The following is a 19149-nucleotide window of genomic DNA, read 5'->3' as shown; positions in this document are numbered from 1 at the left end:
TAACACAAACAGAAAGCAAAAAGAGCTAGAAACCAGGGGAGGGAAGAAATTAAGGAGGGGGAGGAGGAGGAGAGAAATCGTAAGAGTAAACGGAAAAGGGAGGGGAAAAGAAGAGAGGCCACGGAAGAAGGTACCCTGAAGAAGGAGGAGAACAGGATCAAAGAGAGAAAAAGCAAAACAGCTTGGCTGGTACCAACTAGCAAGGGAAGGGGAGGGCCAAGAAGAACCAGGGCTGGGGAAGCTACAATTATGGCTCCCAAACTACAAAATGAATGAAACAGATTTTAATTGTTGCACCAAGATTCCCAAAAGAAAATACCAAGCAAGATATATACCTTCTCAATTTTTTCAGGTCAGAATACAATAAGATTATTTTAATATAATCATAAGCGGAAGACAGACCAGAGCCTAGTCCTCATAGTTAAGAAAAGAAACACAAACTTTAAAGATCTAACCTCCTGCAGCATCGATCGCTCTCCTTTTCCCTTAAGAAGGAAGAAAGAGGGCGGCGCCTGTGGCTCAAAGTGGTAGAGCGCCGGTCCCATGTGCCGAAGGTGGCGGGTTCAAACCCAGCCCCGGACAAAAAAAAAAAAAAAAAAGAAGGAAGAAAGAAAAAAGTAAAAGATGTTATTCTATCAGAAAGTGATACACAGAGGGAAAACCCAGAAATCGGTTTACAATATATGAAAGCTTGGTAAAAAGGATACTGCTTCCATATACAAGAGAGAAGCGGGGTCTCTGCTGAATGATATAAGACACAAATTTTTGTTGTTATTGCTTTTTGTTTTTTAAAGACATACTACTCTGCTGCCCTGGATAGAGTGCCTTGGGCATCACAGCTCACAGTAACCTCAAATTCTTAGGCTCAAGTGATCCTTCTACCTCCGCCTCCCGAGTAGCTGGGACCACAGGTGGCCACCACCATGCTCAGCTATTTTTTTCTATTTTTAGTAGAGACAAGAAGTTCCCCACTGTTATGAACTGACAGCTAGACTCTACATCAGGTGTCCTCAAACTTTTTAAACAGGGGGCCAGTTCACTGTTCCTCAGACCGCTGGAAGGCCAGACTATAGTTTAAAAAAAAAAAAAAAGAACAAATTCCTATGCGCACTGCACATTATCTTATTTTGAAGTAAAAAAACAAAACAGGAACAAATACAATCACACTGCCTACGTGGCCCGTGGGCCGCAGTTTGAGGACCCCTGCTCTACATAGACTAAGAGCTCAAAAACAGAACACTTGGCTGATATTTGGGAGTAAAAGAAACTAATAAAATGAGGCTCAGGCGGTTTTTACTCAAACTGGAGTACAGTAAAACATCTGAATTTCAGATGTAAAAACTGGATTCAAAAATCACCATGATGCCAATGGGATCCCCTGACCCCAATAATTTTAGTATAGTGTTTGCCAGATGAGAAAACACTACAACCCAAAGGGCTCTGAATGGAGTTGCAGAAAAGTTAAACATGTTTTTCTCAGGCCAGGCACGATGGCTCGCTCCTGTAATCCTAGCACTGTGGGAGGCCGAGGTAAGTGGATTGCCTGAGCTCACAGGTTCCAGACCAGCCTAAGCAAGATCAAGACCCTGCCTCTAAAAATAGCCTGGTGTTTTGGTGAGTGCCTGTAGTCCCAGCTACTCAGGAGGGTGAGGCAAGAGAATGGCTTGAACCCAAGAGTTTGAGGTTGCTGTGATGTCACAGCACTCTACTGAGGGTGATAAAGTGAGATTCCGTCACACACACACACACACACAAATATATGTATGTATGTATATATATATATAACGTAAATATATATATACACACACATACACTTTTTTGTTCAGCTATTTATTCTGTACCAGAAGGATCCAGACCACACAGCAGAGAGCAGCAGCACGCCTGACTCCATGCAAATCCTAAAAATTTGTACCAAACATACCTACCTTTCCTGGAAACCTACAAGGAAAGGAAAGGGAAAAGACCAAGAAAGGAAAGTAACAAAAAGCCCTAAAACAGGCTCGGCGCCTGTGGCTCAAGTGGCTAAGGCACCAGCCACATACACCTGAGCTGGCGGGTTCGAATCCAGCCCAGGCCCGCCAAACAATCATGATGGCTGCAACCAAAACATAGCCAGGTGTTGTGGTGGGCGCCTGTAGTCCCAGCTACTTGGAAGGCAGAGGCAGGAGACTCGCTTGAGCCCAGGAGTTGGAGGTTGCTGTGAGCTGTGATGCCACAGCACTCTACCCAGGGTAACAGCTTGAGGCTTTGTCTCAAAAAAAAAAAAAGCCCTAAAACAACGGCTTCTCCACCATCCCTTCTGAGACCGCTGAGGCTTCACCCACAGCTGCAGTAGGTGTTTCTCCCCTAAGCCTGAAAAAGCTGGTTAAAAAGCTGCAGCACCATCTTATGGCCATCACAAACCACAGCAAGAAAGAAGAGGGAGAGCGGGAGAGAAACTCAGAACACAGCCTATCACTTAAACAAAAAATCTGACATTACAATACGAAGTTCTCTAGGCAGGTACCCTACCTTCACTCCTCCAATGAATGAAACTGGAATTATGGAACGTTAAGTTTCACACCCCTCCCTAAGGTCTGTGCTTGAATTTTATTCATGAGATACATGTAAACCAAATTCCTGGAATTGATAGACTTAGAGGCAAGAAAGATAGCTGCTTAATATAACGGCTAATGCTGTAGAGTTTCTCTGAAAAGCCTTACAAATCCTAGCATATTTACTTCTGTTAGCCTATTCCTTTTTTTTTTTTTTTTTGGCTGGGGCTGGATTTGAACCCGCCACTTCCATTATATGGGGCCGGCACCCTACTCCTTTAAGCCACAGGCACTGCCCTGTTAGCCTATTCTTTCTAAAATTTCTGCATATGTCAGACAAATCAGTCCTTCATCTCCTTCTGCCCCAGAGGAAAACTGGTCTAGGATAGCAGCAGAGATTTTAGTAGACCTAGGTTCAAATAACCAGCTCTGATAACTTACTAGCTAAGTAATTTAAGTAATTTACTAAGTGATTCAGTTTCCTTACCTATAAAATGTGGATACTATGACCTCATTAAAGGGCTGTAGACAGATTAATAAGATAATTTCTATAAGGTACTTGCCTCAGTGCCTACCCTATAGTAAATCCCTTTCCTTCCCATTTATTACTAACGCTAAAAGTTATGAGACATCCCTAGACGCCTGAGAGGACCCTTGTATGCACATGGTCCCTGATTTAAGATGGTTTGACTTAAATGACTTTTGACTTTACCATGGTTGTGAATCTATATGCATTTAGTAGAAACTGTACCTTGGGAATCCATAACCATTCTGTCTTTCAGTAGTTTCAATGAATTACCCAAGATACTCAATGCTTTGTAATAGGCTTTGTGTTACATGATTTTGGCCAACTGTAGGCCAATGTAAGTTGTTCAGAGCACATTTAAGGTAAACCAGCTCAGCTACTGATGGTCAGTTAAGTTAGGTGAATTAAATCCATTTTTGGTTTACAGTATTTTCAACTTATGATTGAGTTATCAGGACATAACCCTATCGTAAGTAGAGGAGATGTTTGTAGTCTGTTTCTTGACTAGGCTTGAAGGAAAGTAGGTATGCTTCAGAGTCCAAGTTTGGATGTCTTAGAGGCTACTTCCACTAAGTTAACTTGGGCCACAACTTTCATCTGAGCCTTTTCTCACCTAGCCTGGGCTCTTCACTGTGGCCTGCTGCCTTCCAGGACAGCAGACTTTTAGGGCCTACATATTCTTCATGCCTTCTCCTTTGGCTTTTACTAGATAAATGTTTACTGCCCATAGATCTCCCACAGACAGCCAGAATGAAAGAATTTGTTCATTCCATAAAGGTGAATAGTGCCTCATCTAAATGCCAAGCACAAAGTCCCATAAAATACACAAAAATGTAAACCTCAAGACTAGCCAGCTAGGCCAGGCACATTGGCTCACACCTGCAATCCTACAACTCTAGGAAGTCAAGGCAGGTAATTACTTGAGCTCAAGAGTTCAAGACCAGCCTGAGCAAGAGTGAGACCCTGTCTCTAATAAAAATAGAAAAACTAGCTAGGTGTAATGGCGCATGCCTATTGTCCTAGCTACTTGGGAGGCAGAGGTAAGAGGATCACGTAAGCCCAAGAATAATGGTGTACATGTTACATGTACACCATTATTCTATTTGATTAGCACCAACAATTGACTATAATGACTATTTTGATGATTTCCTAACATTTAACATTTCTTTTTTTTTTTTTTTTGTAGAGACAGAGTTTCACTTTATGGCCCTAGGTAGAGTGCCATGGCATCACACAGCTCACAGCAACCTCCAACTCCTGGGCTTAAGCGATTCTCTTGCCTCAGCCTCCCAAGTAGCTGGGACTACAGGTGCCCGCCACAACACCCGGCTATCTTTTTGTTGCAGTTCGGCCAGGGCCGGGTTTGAACCCACCACCCTCGGTATATGGGGCCAGCACCTTACCAACTGAGCCACAGGTGCCACCCAACATTTAACATTTCTACTCCACATTTCTATTTGGCTTTTTTTTTTTGGAGACAGAGTCTCACTATGTCTCCCTGGGTAGAGTGCCATGACGTCTTAGCTCACAGCAACCTCCAGGTGCTGAGCCTCAATTTGGCTTTAGATAGCTTATGTTCTTGGTGAGAACAGCTAACAGACATTCAATAATAAAAGACTAGAAAACCGGCTTGGCGCCTGTGGCTCAAGTGGCTAAGGCACCAGCCACATACACCTGAGCTGGAGGGTTCAAATCCAGCCTGGGCCCGCCAAACTACAATGATGGCTGCAACCAAAAAATAGCCAGGCATTAAGGTGGGCATCTGTAGTCCCAGCTACTTAGGAGGCAGAGGTAGGAGAATCGCTTGAGCCTTAGGAGTTGGAGGTTGCTGTGAGCTGTGAAGCCACAGCACCCTACCCAGGGTGACAGTTTGAGGCTCTGTCTCAAAAAAAAAAACTGAAAACACAGGCCGGGCACGGTGGCTCATGCCTATAATCCCAACAGTTTGGGAGGCTGAGATAGGCGGATTGCTTGAGCTCAGAAGTTCCAGACCAGCCTGAGCAAGAGCAAGACTCCATCTCTAAAAATAGCCGGGCGTTGTGGTGGGCGCCTGTAGTCCCAGCTACTCAGGAGGCTGAGGTAAAAGAATCACTTGAGCCCAACAGTTTGAGATTGCTGTGAGCTGTGAGGCCACAGCACTCTACCGACTCTGTCTCAAAAAAAAAAAAAGAGTAAAATAAAATAAAAGACTAGAAAATCACAATGATAACTACCAAGAGATTTACCATGCCTATCTGATGCAAGTCAAGGAGGACAGAGGTGCTATATAATCTCTTCATCAACCAATCAAATGCTTTGCAAGCAAAGAATCTTTCCCCACACTCCTAAACACTTAGCTAGTACAGGCAAACTCCCAGCCTTCAAGATCAGTGAAGATAAGTAATTAGTTAGTTGCAACTGGGAAAATGGGCAACAGAGCAACCATCTACAAGAAGACAAATAGGCACTCTGTGCTAAAATAGCAAATAAAGAAAAGCAGATAGAAGACAGACTAGGCCAAATTTGTTTATACCTTTCTGTAAAATTGGTAACAGGAAAGAGAACAGTGGGCTAGGCCAAAAGCATTGAACATTGTAAGGTCTGTTAATCGTTGTAGAAGTTGTTACTAATAATTACTGCCAGTTGTTGCATTCATACTGTGTTCCATCACTCTGTCCCACACCTCCCTGATTATCTTTAAACCTTTAGCGACTTATTTTATGGTTTGTCTCTTCTCCCTTGAATTATACAGTTTAATTAGGTAGTCTGTACCTTGTTCAATTTTGTGTTTTTCATAGACTCCACCTAAGCCATTGCTCATAGCTGGTTCTCAGTAAATGTTTGTGGAATTCAGTTAAAGAATACATTTCCCTACAAACTAAAATCACAAGGAGATTCACTAGCACTCTGGGAGGCCAAGGTGGGTAGACTGCCTGAGCTCAGGAGTTTGAGACCAGCCTGAGCAACAGCAAGACCCCATCTCTAAAAATAGCCAGGCATTGTGGGCGCCTATAGGCCCAGCTACTTGGGAGGCTGAGGCAAGAGAATCGCTTAAGCCTAAGAATTTGAGGTTGCCTGTGAGCTATGACACCACTGGTAACAAAGTGAGACTCTGCCAATAAAATAAAATAAAATCACAAGGAAATTAAATTTTACACTCTTGGTGATGGGTGTAATCTAAAACCAACAATAAATTTGGGGGAGGATGTAGAGAAACAGGAACCCTCATATATTGCTGGTAGAAATGTAAAATGCTACAGCCACTTCAGAAGACAGTTTGGTAGTTTCTTAATAAGTTAAACTTACCATACAACCTAGCAATTCCACTCCTCAGTATATACAGAAGAGAAATAAAAATATAAATCCACATAAAGACTGGTCTGCAAATATTCATATCTGTTTTACTTACAATGGTCCCAAAGTGAAGACAACCCAAATGTCCATCAGACGCTTAATAGAGAAACAAAATATATAGCATATCCCTACAACAGAATACTATTCAGCAATAGAAATGAATGGAACACTGACACATGTTACAACATAGATACTAAAAAATTATGCTAAATGAAAGAAGCCAGGCTTCACGTATCATATAACCTCATTTATATGAAGTGCTCAGAATAGGTGAATCTAGAGATAGAGAACAGATTAGTGGATGCCTAAGGCTGGTGATGTGAATAAGCAACAAATGTAAACGGACAAGAGTGATCTTACTGGAATGATAAAAATGTTCCCAAACTGGATTATGGTGATAGTTGTACAACTCATAAAAATCAATAAATCCCATAATACAAATGGGTCAATTTTTTGGTATATAAATTACATCTCAAGAAAGTAGTTTTTAAAAATAAATATATTTTCCTAAAATAAACAAACAATGATAACAAAAAGGTATGTTAAAACCTTTAACTAACTACAGCAAAAGGAGAGAAACAGGATGGAGGGGACAGAGATGGAAATTAAACTTCTGTGAAAACACCTTGCATTTACTTTTTAAAATTTGCCTTTGGAAGAATGTAAGTGATGTATATAAGGTAAAATAAAATTGAAAGAGAAAAAAGTAATTGGTAAAAATTGAAAGCAAACAAAACAAATGAACCTGATTACGTATTGAATTAGTGGTTTAACAACACAGAGAAAATATTTCAAGTGATGTTAAAATACAATTACTTGTACATCCTTAGGACACTAAGGACAAAAAGAACTGCAAAGAACATAAACTTTTTTTTTTTTTTTTTTTTTTTGAGACAGAGCCTCAAGCTGTCGCCCTGGGTAGAGTGCTGTGGCATCACAGCTCACAGCAACCTCAAACTCCTAGGCTCAAGCGATTCTCTTGCCTCTACCTAAGTAGCTGGACTACAGGCGCCCGCCACAATGCCCAGCAATTTTTTTTTTGTTGTTGTTGTTGTAGTTGTCACTGTTGTTTTGGCAGGCCCGGGCTCGATTCAAACTCGCCAGCTCAGGTATATATGGCGGGTGCCTTAGCTGCTTAAGCCATAGGTGTCGAGCCCAGAACATAAACTTTTAAGTAATTAGTAATTGCTAATAATAGCAATAATGTTGTTACTTTGAATCACATATAATATATATGATTTTACAGGTGTGTGTGTGTGTGTAAAAGGAAATAAGTGATCATATTACCATTGTTAAGATCCAGATTTTCGGTATATGATAAAGTATACAAATAAAAAGTCAAGGAAGTTAAATAAAATCCTAAATTTGAATTAGAAATACCAGTATAAATCAATACATGGGGGGGGATTTATTAATACATTTTTAAAGAGGAAAAATACAAGTACTGCCTAGTTCTGTCCACAGGAAAAAGTATAGAAACAAAGAGCAACCCGGTAACACTCAGATTATGGTCAATAAATAGAGAATTGGTTTCCAGGAGAAATTGAACCTGGGACAGAAAATATACAAAACAAAAGGTGGGAACTCTCATCATTTAAGAAATAAAAGAAATTATCAAAGACTGCTAGAGTCATGCCAACAGACATGAAAGGCTCTTTTCTGGACAAAGATGGAGCTATTATATTTCAGTATTAAGAAGAATGATAACTGTATTTGATTGGAACACATTAAGTCTGTTAATCTATGAGGCATGGTGATACTTAGAAAAAAAACCATCAACAAAGAAATTGTCATTGGTCAAACTTTGGAGAGTCTCAAGGAACCAACTCATTCTGCAAACTGGTAAAGAGAGAGAGCGATGGGATCATTCATCTTGCCTTCCCTATACAAACTATGCCTCAAGTAGTTGATGAGGTGAAGTTCAAGCTGTCGCCCTGGGTAGAGCGCCGTGACATCACAGCTCACAGCAGCCTCCAACTCCTGGGCTCAAGTGATTCTCCTGCCTCTGTCTTCCAAGTAGCTGGGACTACAGGCACCTGCACAATGCCCGGCTATTTTTTGGTTGCAACCATCATTGTTGTTTGGCAGGCCCGGGCTGCATTCGAACCTGCCAGCTCAGGTGTATGTGGCTGGTGCCTTAGCTGTTTGAGCCACAGGCGCAGAGCTGAAGTTTTTTTTTTTTTTTTTTTTTGGAGACAGTTTCACTCTGTTGTCTTGGATAGAGTGCCACAGCGTCACACCTCTCAGCAACCTCAAACTCTTAGGCTTAGCGGTTCTCTTGCCTCAGATAGGACTACAGGCGCCCACCACAATGCCCAGCTAGTTTTTCTATTTTTAGTAGAGACAAGGTCTTGCTCTTGCTCTTGCTCCAGCTGGTCTTGAACTCTTGTGCTCAGGTGATCTACCCATCTTGGGCTCCCAGAGTGGTAGTATTACAGGTGTGAGCCACCACACCTGGCCTGAGGTGAAGTTCTTTATTGAAGTAGTCCAACCAAATAATGAAGATGGAATAACAAAATTCAAATATGACCACTTTGCAACCTCTAATGAAATAATTGAAGTAGCAGGGATGATCCGTAGCTGCTAAAGCTATGCAGAGGTCCTCAAACTGCGGCCCACAGGCCACATGAGGCGGTGTGATTGTATTTGTTCTCGTTTTATTTTTTTACTTCAAAATAAGATATGTGCAGTGTGCATAGGAATTTGTTCATAGTTTTTTTTTTTAAACTATAGTCCAGCCCTCCAACAGTCTGAGGGACAGTGAATTGGCCCCCTGTTTAAAAAGTTTGAGGATGCCTGCATAAGGTGAAGAGCTGACAAGGAATGTAGAACTGATGGATCAGGCTGATAACATGTGAACCCACTAATCAGTCTTAACATCACAAAAAGAGGAGCATCCTGGTATGTAGCAATAAAAGCAACAACACAACATCACCATCACTGCAAAATCAAAACAAAAATATGACTGCACCTTGGGTCTAGATCTAAACCAGTTTATGGGCAATATAATACAGAAATGGGAAACATTTTTAGAAGACATCGCAGAGATGCCATCAGCATCTCTATAAATCCCTTCCACAAATTGCTAGGGCAGGAGAAGGAGAGGAGAGGAATTTAATGCAGTATGTGGACCTTGTTTGGATTCTGATTCAAAACAATTATTTTTCTTAAATGAGAAAAATTGGGAAAATCTGAACACTGATCAGATATTTGATGATTTTTAAAGAATTATTATTTTTAAAGTACGGTAACATTATGTTTTTCTTAAACAAAAAGTCTTTATCTTCTAGAGATAAGCACTGTGGTATTATGACATATATATAGGTTTTGGTTCACAGTTCCTGGCTCATAAACTTCCAGAGTCCTTGTTACAACATTGGGGCACTTTAGGCCTCAGGAGACAGAATCTCTCTGACCTTCACCTGTCCAAAGCAGGACTTTAACGTGATTAGGAGTTAAAAGACCCTCATTCCAGAGAGGGTCCTGCCCCACACCTGGAGGATGGAATGCTACAGAAGAGAGGCCAAGAAGAATCTGAACAGACAGGACTTGCTAGGTTTAGATTATGGGCTTTTTTGTACACATTGTAAAATATGCCTACGGAATGAATCCTCCACAAAAACTCAAGAGGACAGGGTTCAGGTAGCTGAACACACAGAAGTTCTTGGAGGGTGGTGTGCCCAGGCCGGCACGGAAGCTCCATGTCCTTTTCCCCATGTCCCATACCTTGCACTACCCATCTCTTTGTCTAGATCCTTTGTAATATCCTTTACAGTGGTTCTCAACCTTCCTAAAGCCACAACCCTTTAATACAGTTCCTCATGTTGTGGTGACCCCCAACCATAAAATTATTTTCGTTGCTACTTCCTAACTGTAATTTTCCTGATAGAGTTGTTCAGGACAGGAACCACTCTGTTATGCTCATCATCTCCATCCCAGTTTTAATTAACCAATTCAGTTTTCATTCCTTGGCCCCTAAGTCTTCCCTTTGTAAAGAGATTTAGTTGTAGTCAGGGTAAATAGAGACACAGTGAACAGATTCTCCTTATCTCATGCCTATGAGACTAACATTAGGCACTCACAGTGAGGGCAGGTTTGTAGCAAACACACAAACAAAAAAGTTTCTCTAGGAAAAACACTCCTCTGTTCATAAGTTCCATAAGGAACTCTAGTTCTCCACAAAAGTGCAACAAAGCTCTGTCCCCATGCTGCCAGGCACATTTGCCAAGGTTCACATTCCTGGTTATCCCCATACCCAAAGCTTGCCTGGCGACACTCTATGGTTCCCCAAAACACAAGGAACTGTCACACATCCCTAACCTTATGCATGCGGGAGCATCACTGGCTCCAAACCCAAGATCCAAGAAACAAGCCTATGTGCTCAGATTTTTCTCAGGGTCTTAAGAAATTCTGGGACACCTGCTATTCTGCTTTTGTCCAGCAGGTGGCGATAACTCCCCAGCTAGAATTGTCACATCAGCCTCATCCCTGGCTCTTTTTTCCCACCTGCTGAAGGAGTAGTCACTCCCTTAACCAGGGGTCCTCAAACTACGGCCCGCGGGCCACATGAGGCGGTGTGATTGTATTTGTTCCTGTTTTTGTTTTTTTACTTCAAAATAAGATATGTGCAGTGTGCATAGGAATTTGTTCATAGTTTTTTTTTTTTTTTTTTTTAACTTAGTCCGGCCCTCCAACCATCTGAAGGACAGTGAACTGGCCCCCTGTTTAAAATGTTTGAGAACCCCTGCACCAGCCTAACATGCAGCTGTCTGAGAAATAGCTTTGTTTGGCTGCACTGAAAGTTATTTAAAAGAAGAGTCTCTGCATGAAAATAGGGCTGTACTTTCCAATAGCCATCCAGACTTTGAGAAGATTTGCCTTCTTAGGAAGACAGTAGCAACAAGAAGGCCATGTGACCCTGTGAATACTGGTCTAAGATGCCACTGCTCATGCACTGCTCATGGCAGTGGTGTGAGGCTGCTACAAGACACAAACAAACCCAGTTTGAATAAAACAAACTGTTATTCCTAGTTACTTTGTTTAAAGATCATTAGAGATAAGGTAAAACCTGCATCAAAGCAGGATGAACCTCCATTCTACCCTTCTAAACCATCAAAATCAATATCTCTCCTCACACCCTGAGTCCCTTAAGAGCCCAGTTTTGACTCCGCTGAACAAACAAGACCTTTAATAACCAGCCTGCCAACAACAGGGCCAAACCACAAACAGGTGGAAAATCCCCTCATTTCATCATGCAAATAATTAGGAAGTCTGGGTTTATGATAATACAGCTTGTCTCTGGAGCAGTCTTAATTTTCCTTTTCAACTCTCATCCACCTTTGTTCACTGCCAAATACAGAGAAGGCAGGCTCAATAATGCCCATGAAAGCAGTGCAACTTTCGTGGCCACGTCCAAACCAAACAACAGGAACCGCAAAATTCACAGACCTACCTGGAAGTGCAAAATAATGGTCCAGATCAGGCCCAGCGTCAGCTTGGGGTTACCATCTGTGATGTCATCATTGCGAATATTCACTAGTTTCACCTGAAAAAGAAACAGAAATTAGTCTCAGAGCTCTGGGACTTTTTGTTTTGATTTTTACATATTTTCGTATCAATATACTGTTAAATTGATTTTTAATTTTTTGGTGTTAAGGTCTATGAGTTTTTTGTTTGTTTTGGGGGGTCTTTTTTAAGACATGGTCTTGTTCTTTTCCCTGGACTAGAATGCAGTTGGCTAATTTGTTAAATTTTTTGTAGAAATGGGGTCTCACTATTGCCTAGGTTTGTCTCTAACCTCTGGCCTCATGTAATCTTCCCACCTCAGCCTCCTAAAGTGCTAGGATTCCAGGCATGAGCTACTGCACATAGCCAGTTCTATGAGTTGTTTTTTTTTTTTTTGTAGAGACAGAGTCTCACTTTATGGCCCTCGGTAGAGTGCCGTGGCCTCACACAGCTCAAAGCAACCTCCAACTCCTGGGCTTAAGCCATTCTCTTGCCTCAGCTCCCGAGCAGCTGGGACTACAGGCACCCGCCACAAAGCCCGGCTATTTTTTGGTTGCAGTTTGGCCCGGGCTGGGTTTGAACCCACCACCCTTGGTATATGGGGCCGGCGCCTTACTGACTGAGCCACAGGCGCTGCCCCAGTTCTATGAGTTTTTAATGTAAGTATAGATTCAGGTAACTACCACCTGCTTTGTTTGTTGCACGACCCCCAAAAGGTCCTTTGTGCTGTGCCCCCTTTTTGTGGTCAAACTCTGCTCTCACCTCTAACTCCTGATGACCATTATCTGACTCTGGTCCCTAGTTCTGCTTTTCCCAGAATGTTCCATAAATGGAATCATATCATGCACAGTATGTAATATTTTGATATTACCTTTTTTTTTAAATTGAGATAGAGTCTCACTTTGTCACCCTCAGTAGAGTGCTATAGCATCATAGCTCACAGCAACCTCAAACTCTTGGGCTCAAGCAATTCTCTTGCCTCAGCCTCCCTAGTAGTTAGGACTACAGACGCCCACCACAACGCCTGGCTATTTTTTTTCATTTAGTAGGCCTGGGCCAGGTTCGAACCCACCAGCCCCAGAGTATGTGGCTGGCACCCTAACCATTGAGCTATGGGTGTCCCCGATGCTACCTTTTTTCTCCACTCAGCATAATGCCTTTGAGATCCCTATTCAAGTTGATGCATGTTATCAATAGTGTGCTCCCTTTTATCACTAAGTAATATTCCATCATCTCTCTATTTATCATCCATCCATTGAAAACAGGGTGAGTTATTTCTGGTTTTTTGGCAATTATGAATAAAGCTCCTACATTTATGTACAGATTTTTGTGTGAGTATATATTGTCATATCTTTAGGGTAAATTCCTATGAGTGGGATTGCTGAGTTATATAATATATGTTTAGTTTTATAAGAAACTGCCAAACTGGGCAGTGCCTATGGCTCAGTGGGTAGGGTGCCGGCCCCATATACCAAGGATGACGGGTTCCAACCCGGTCCTGGCCAGCTAAAACAGCAGTGGCCACTGCAACAAAAATAGCTGGGCGTTGTGGTGGGTGCCTGTAGTCCCAGGTACTTGGGAGGCGGAGGCAAGAGAATCACCTAGCCCAAGAGCTGGAGGTTGCTGTGAGCTGTAACACCACAGCACTCTACTGAGGACGACAATGTGAGACTCTGTCTCAAAGAAAAAAAGAAACTGCCAAACTATTTTCCAGAGTGGCTGCACCATTCTGCATTCCCACCAGCAAAGCAACTCTGCAAATGGTACTGAGAGTTGCTTTTTTATTAAGTCATCAGGGCCTTGACTTTTTCTTTTCTTTTGAGCTTCTTACAGAGAAGAATCTTTGGCCTGCTCCCATGTTTATTCTCCCTCCTATGTCTCAGAAACTCCTACCTGCCATGCTTCCCACAGCATCTGCTTGACTTCCAAAATCTCACTCCGACAACACAATGTGCTGACCCACATGCCTTCCCTTCCCTATAGGATGACCAATTGTTCCAATGTGCTGGGAACTGAAGAGTATCCTGGGATGCAGGAATTTAAAACTGGGAATGTTCTGGACAAACCACTCTACTTCTCCATCAACTTGTTGGCCTCTTCTACCATGTCCTCAAAGAGATCCCATTTAATTGTGACACCCTGTCCTTGAGCTATCCTCCCTTTATCTTTTCCACTGAATCGAAACATCTAAAGGACCCTAATAACCCTCTCCAATAGAAACCTCACTTCTTCTTTAATGTTCATCTGGACAAGTTCTTCCACTTTTCTGTATCTCTGTCTCCTCTTCCATGTATTGGGGGGTGGGGAGAGAGGTAGGAGAACCTGCCCTTCCAGCCTGAGAATTCAGTTTTGGTAACAGCTAACAACTCACAGCTGGTGGATTAACATCACACAAGTCCACACTCCTCAATCCCACCTCTGTCAACTGTCCCCTTTCACTGTACATCTGCCTACCTTGGCCAATCTCTACTAACCCTTTCCTCAATGACTTGTATGCATCTTTCTTGGCAAATTTTAGCACTCAGGGCAATAACCCAAATATTACCCTTTCTGAGCAATTAGCCTGCTTTCTTAATTCTGATGACTTTTATTTCATCCTACTTATTAGTCTATTTGCCCAGTTAAAACATGGACCTCACTGCTATAAAGAACTACTATAGAGATCCCCTTGCCCTTCTCTGAATCAATTATTCTTCCTTGGCCAAGTTTTCATTCTATCATAATAACCGAATCTACTCTTTGTCTATATTCAGACCTTTGGCTAATCAATTCTTCTCTGTTTACCTTGCCCATTAAGTTTCCTCTGGCTCCACAAAAGACATTTCGACGGTGCTTTCTCCAGTACCCTAAACACTGGAGAAGCCTTTGTTTCTCCTACCACTTTTCATGTATTAATTGTATTAAGTGCCATTTACGAACCATTAATTATGACAGGTCTGAAGGTAAAATGTTAAGTAAAATCATGTTCCCTGTTCTCGTACAGCACATAGTACACTGGAGCAAAGAGAGAAGTAACAATACAATAATAAATATTATATTAGAAGTAAATTGTTTTGAGACCACACAGAAAGAAAATTTCCCAAGTTAAAAAGAACCGCTAAGAGTGACAAAAATGAACTGACTCCAAAAATATGCATACCATTCAATGTCATATTGACCTCTGCTGTTGCCTGGCAACCCTAGCTTCACCAAATCTTTCCCACATGGCTCACTCCAAGCAGATGAACTCTTTGACTCCCTCATCCACCTTCCTTCCACAGACTATCTCTGTATCTTCACCCATTCTCTGGGCTCCTCCCTGTATCTTGGAATAAGAGGTATTTTCCTTTTCTTTTTCAAAGATAACCTCAGTAGTTATGCTCTAGTTCTCACCTACCATCCCTGGGCTTGGTTCCATGGATTAGGAGGCCATGGGGGAAGGACTGTGTGCAGACAAAAGCTTGAAGAATACTAACCCCATTTCAGGAGACCTGTGTTAAAGACCAGCTTTGCTCATTTATCTATTATATGAAGAAACAGGACTATCAGATGGCAGAGTGGGTCAAACATTTTATGACTCCTCCTTATGCTCATTTTCAATTTTATACTCTTATTTGGCTTCTCTTTTTATGTCTAAAAATGTATTATTGTCTTTCTTTCTTATCTAAAGAGGGAAAAACTACTTTCTCATTTCCTACACCTAAGTCCACTATACTCCAAATGTTTTTCTACTGTGTTAAAACTGTGTTTTAGGGCAGCACCTGTAGCTCAGTGGGTAGGGCGCTGGCCACATACACTGAGGCTGGCGGGTTCAAACCCGGCCCAGGCCAGCTAAAACAACAATGGCAACCAAAAAAAATAGCCAGGCGTTCTGGTGGGTGCCTGTAGTCCCAGCTACTTGGGAGGCTGAGGCAGGAGAATCACTTGAGCCCAAGAGTTTGAGGTTGCTGTGAACTGTGACCCAGGGCAACAACTTAAGACTCTGTCTCAAAAAGCAAACAAAAAAAAAAAAACAACTGTTTTTTAGGCCAGGTATATGGACTAACGCCTATAATCCTAGCACTCTGTGAAGTTGAGACACGTAGATTGCTTGAGCTCAGGAGTTGGAGACCAGCCTAAGAAAGACCAAGACCCCCGTCTCTAAAAATAGCCAGGCGGGCGCCTGTGGTCCCAGCTACTCAGGAGGCAAAGGCAAAGAGGATCACTTGAGGCCAAGAGTTTGAGGTTGCTGTGAGCTGTGATGCTGAGAGTGACAAAATGAGACTCTGTCTCCAAAAAAAAAAAAAAAAACCAGACAAACAAAATAGAATTGGTGACTATTTTTTAAGTTACCAACACTTAACAACTAAGACCTTTTCTGAGACCACTGCTCGTTTCATGATGAAGTAGCAGTCTGGCCCTCCTCCTCCTTCTTAGGTGCGATACCTTTTTTCCATCTTCTTTGCTGTTCTATTTTTTACCTTCCTTTTAACTCCCACTGAAGAGGGATCCACAAGGATCCATATTCAGCACCTTTTTTTTTTTTTTGAAGCAAAGTTTTACTCTGTCGCCCTCAGTAGAGTGCCAAGGCGTCACAGGTCACAGCAACCTCTAACTCTTGGGTTTAAGCGATTCTTCTGCCTCAGCCTCCCTAGTAGCTGGGACTACAGGCATCCAACACAATGCCTGGCTATTTTTTGTTGTAGTTGTCATTGTTGTTTAGCATGCCCGGGCCGGGATTGAACCCACCAGCCCTGGTGTATGTGGCCAGTGCCGTAACCACTGTGCTATGGGTGCCAAGCCATCTTATTTTTTTTCTCTATGAACACTTTCCTTCTCAAGGAGGCCACAAATTCTATGTAAGGACAATTGATTGACTTCTCCAACCATAATACCATTGTTTACTAGCAAGTCAAGACACAGTCTGGGTCAGTCAGACTTAGTATTTACTGAGGGTTTACTCAGGGCGCTAAGAACCTCCCTACAAAGAGCCCAATGTCAGTGTTCCTAGGCAGAATGGAGAAAGCTGGGATAGTCTTACCTGTCGCTGCTTTAGGAAGTCCAGGGCAATCTGTACATTCTGCAACCTATGAAAACGCATCCTGCCCTTCTCTCGGGGCTGCAAACAAACAAAAAAAAAGGAATGCTAATTTTGGCTATACCAATTTACCCACACAGATCCTTTCTCTTTTATTTCAAGGACTAAAAGACCACACAAGAATTCCTCACAGTTGAAGCCAGGCACGAGAACATTATATAAAGCATCCCTTAAGAGCAGACCTGTGTGTATTCCACCAGGTTCTCTGAGGCCCCCAAAATCCCTTGTACACATCTGGCAAACACACAGTACTGTTTGACCACTAATGCTGGATCAGTGCTGCAGCATCTATACAGGCGTTTCTACAGTCACATGTGGCAGAACTTGATTCTGGGTGTGAGGTTAATGGGAACAAAGACTTTGGCTCAATGGCTCTTAAAACCACAGTTAAATGCTACTGGAGAGAGAAGGTAAAAAGTTCTGATTACATACTACACAGTAACAGAAGGAGCCAACTTTACTACAAACCTGGCAAAGGAAGTTCAAAGTTGCCAAATTCTAACCACAGGGAATAAAAAGTTATACATGGTCAAGAAACAAGGGGAAAAATTCCAAAATGGGAGGCAAAAATTAGGAAGTAACCTATTTCCCAGAAAGATGGGTATCCCTAAAGGAAAGCCAACATTGCCCCAGCATGAAATACCCAGAGAAAATAAAACCCTGAAGGTATAGGGCTGTTCAACAAAATTATCCCAAGAAAAATTATTTTCTGCCAGTCACTCAATCCTAGATGTCGTACAACCCATAGGAAAGGAGCACATCTCCATCAGTGCCTCTGGTACCCTGTCCAACACTCAACTATCATCTATTGGAAAGTGAAGAGCATCTGTTTGTCTGGTGAGTACCCTGAGGAATAGTTTTCTACTCTGGAACATTTTCTTCTGCTTGCTTCCCAACATTAATTTTACTAAAGTTAAAATTAGGACTGCAGGGCGGCGCCTATGGCTCAGTCGGTAGGGCGCCGGCCCCATATACCGAGGGTGACGGGTTCAAACCCGGCCCCGGCCAAACTGCAACCAAAAAATAGCCGGGCGTTGTGGCGGGCGCCTGTAGTCCCAGCTACTCGGGAGGCTGAGGCAAGAGAATCGCTTAAGCCCAGGAGTTGGAGGTTGCTGTGAGCTGTGTGAGGCCACGGCACTCTACCAAGGGCCATAAAGTGAAACTCTGTCTCTACAAAAAAAAAAAAAAAAAAAATTAGGACTGCAATATCACTTTCACTAGATTATACTCACTCCACTTTTAAGTGTCAAAATCCTACTAATTAAAGGCCAATAAATTATAAAGTAGCTCTGTTGTGGGTATCTTCACAGAGAAAACATTGGTTCAAAAAGAAATGGTCAAAAAGTCAGCCAACACGTGGAGAGAGAAGGATGGAAGCATCTGTCTGGGCATCACTTCTAAGCCACAGTCCCCAGGTAGGATAGTCTACTCTACAGAGATCTCAAGGCTTCTCTGGGCAACAGGATAACTTCTTCAGTTAAAGCTTTAGGGAAAAAAACTAAGAGGCTCTTGCTGAAAAGATATTTCAGCTAAACTAATTGTGACTATGGCTTAGGATATCAGAGTCTATGAAACTGAAGACTCTAAGGCAACAGGAAGGGAGATCAATGAGGTGAAAAGACAATTTTAAGAGGTCAGGGAATAGGGATATTGCCTAATTTTGGTTTCTGAAAAAAAGATTATGGGCTATAATTTAGGGCCTGCAGGCAAATTATACCCCCACCAAAAATAAACACCCTAAGAACATGCAAGTTAAATCTCTGTCCTCTACAGTAACTAGAGATATTATTGAACAAAGCCAGAGTATCTCCATGCAGTGAGCTTATAAACAACAGGCTGTTTTGAAAACAAATGATATGGTTTGTAGTGAGAGCCTGGAGGCCAGAGAAGTGGAGAGAGAGTACCAGTTAGTGGGGACTGTGTAGCTGTGAGCAATTAATTAACTGTCATGCTACCAACTAAACTTTTTCCACAATTCTGCAATCTGGACTCAGACAACACAGCAAGGCCTCCAGAAACCTACGGGCCTCCAGGTCACAAAGGGACTCAACATCTCCAAACACAATTATTCTTTTTGTGCTCAGATAAGCAAAACAATTCCCACTCCAGGATCATCTAATAGTGACAAGAGGCACAATTAGTTTTAACCACTTTCTTTGGGACTCAAATTCCCAAGTGAAATGAGAAGGCAATTG

The 19149-nt window shown here is 42.2% G+C and overlaps 1 protein-coding gene across 9 annotated transcripts in view; it reads right to left on the bottom strand.

The window, feature by feature from the left end:
• Positions 1–19149, bottom strand: part of MACF1 (microtubule actin crosslinking factor 1) — a 401452-nt gene that overhangs the window by 205616 nt on the left and 176687 nt on the right. For all 9 annotated transcript variants that reach the window (XM_053575600.1, XM_053575601.1, XM_053575606.1 and 6 more), the window contains 2 exons: positions 16898–16975; positions 11846–11938 (listed from right to left, as the gene is read on the bottom strand). In XM_053575600.1, coding sequence (XP_053431575.1) covers positions 11846–11938; positions 16898–16975 — 171 coding nt within the window. The remainder of the gene's footprint in view (positions 1–11845; positions 11939–16897; positions 16976–19149) is intronic.

Source organism: Nycticebus coucang, chromosome 22 (assembly GCF_027406575.1).
Source record: "Nycticebus coucang isolate mNycCou1 chromosome 22, mNycCou1.pri, whole genome shotgun sequence".
NCBI lineage: Eukaryota > Metazoa > Chordata > Mammalia > Primates > Lorisidae > Nycticebus > Nycticebus coucang.
Note: the sequence above shows the minus strand (reverse complement) of the source record. Positions and strands in the feature narration are given on the sequence as shown.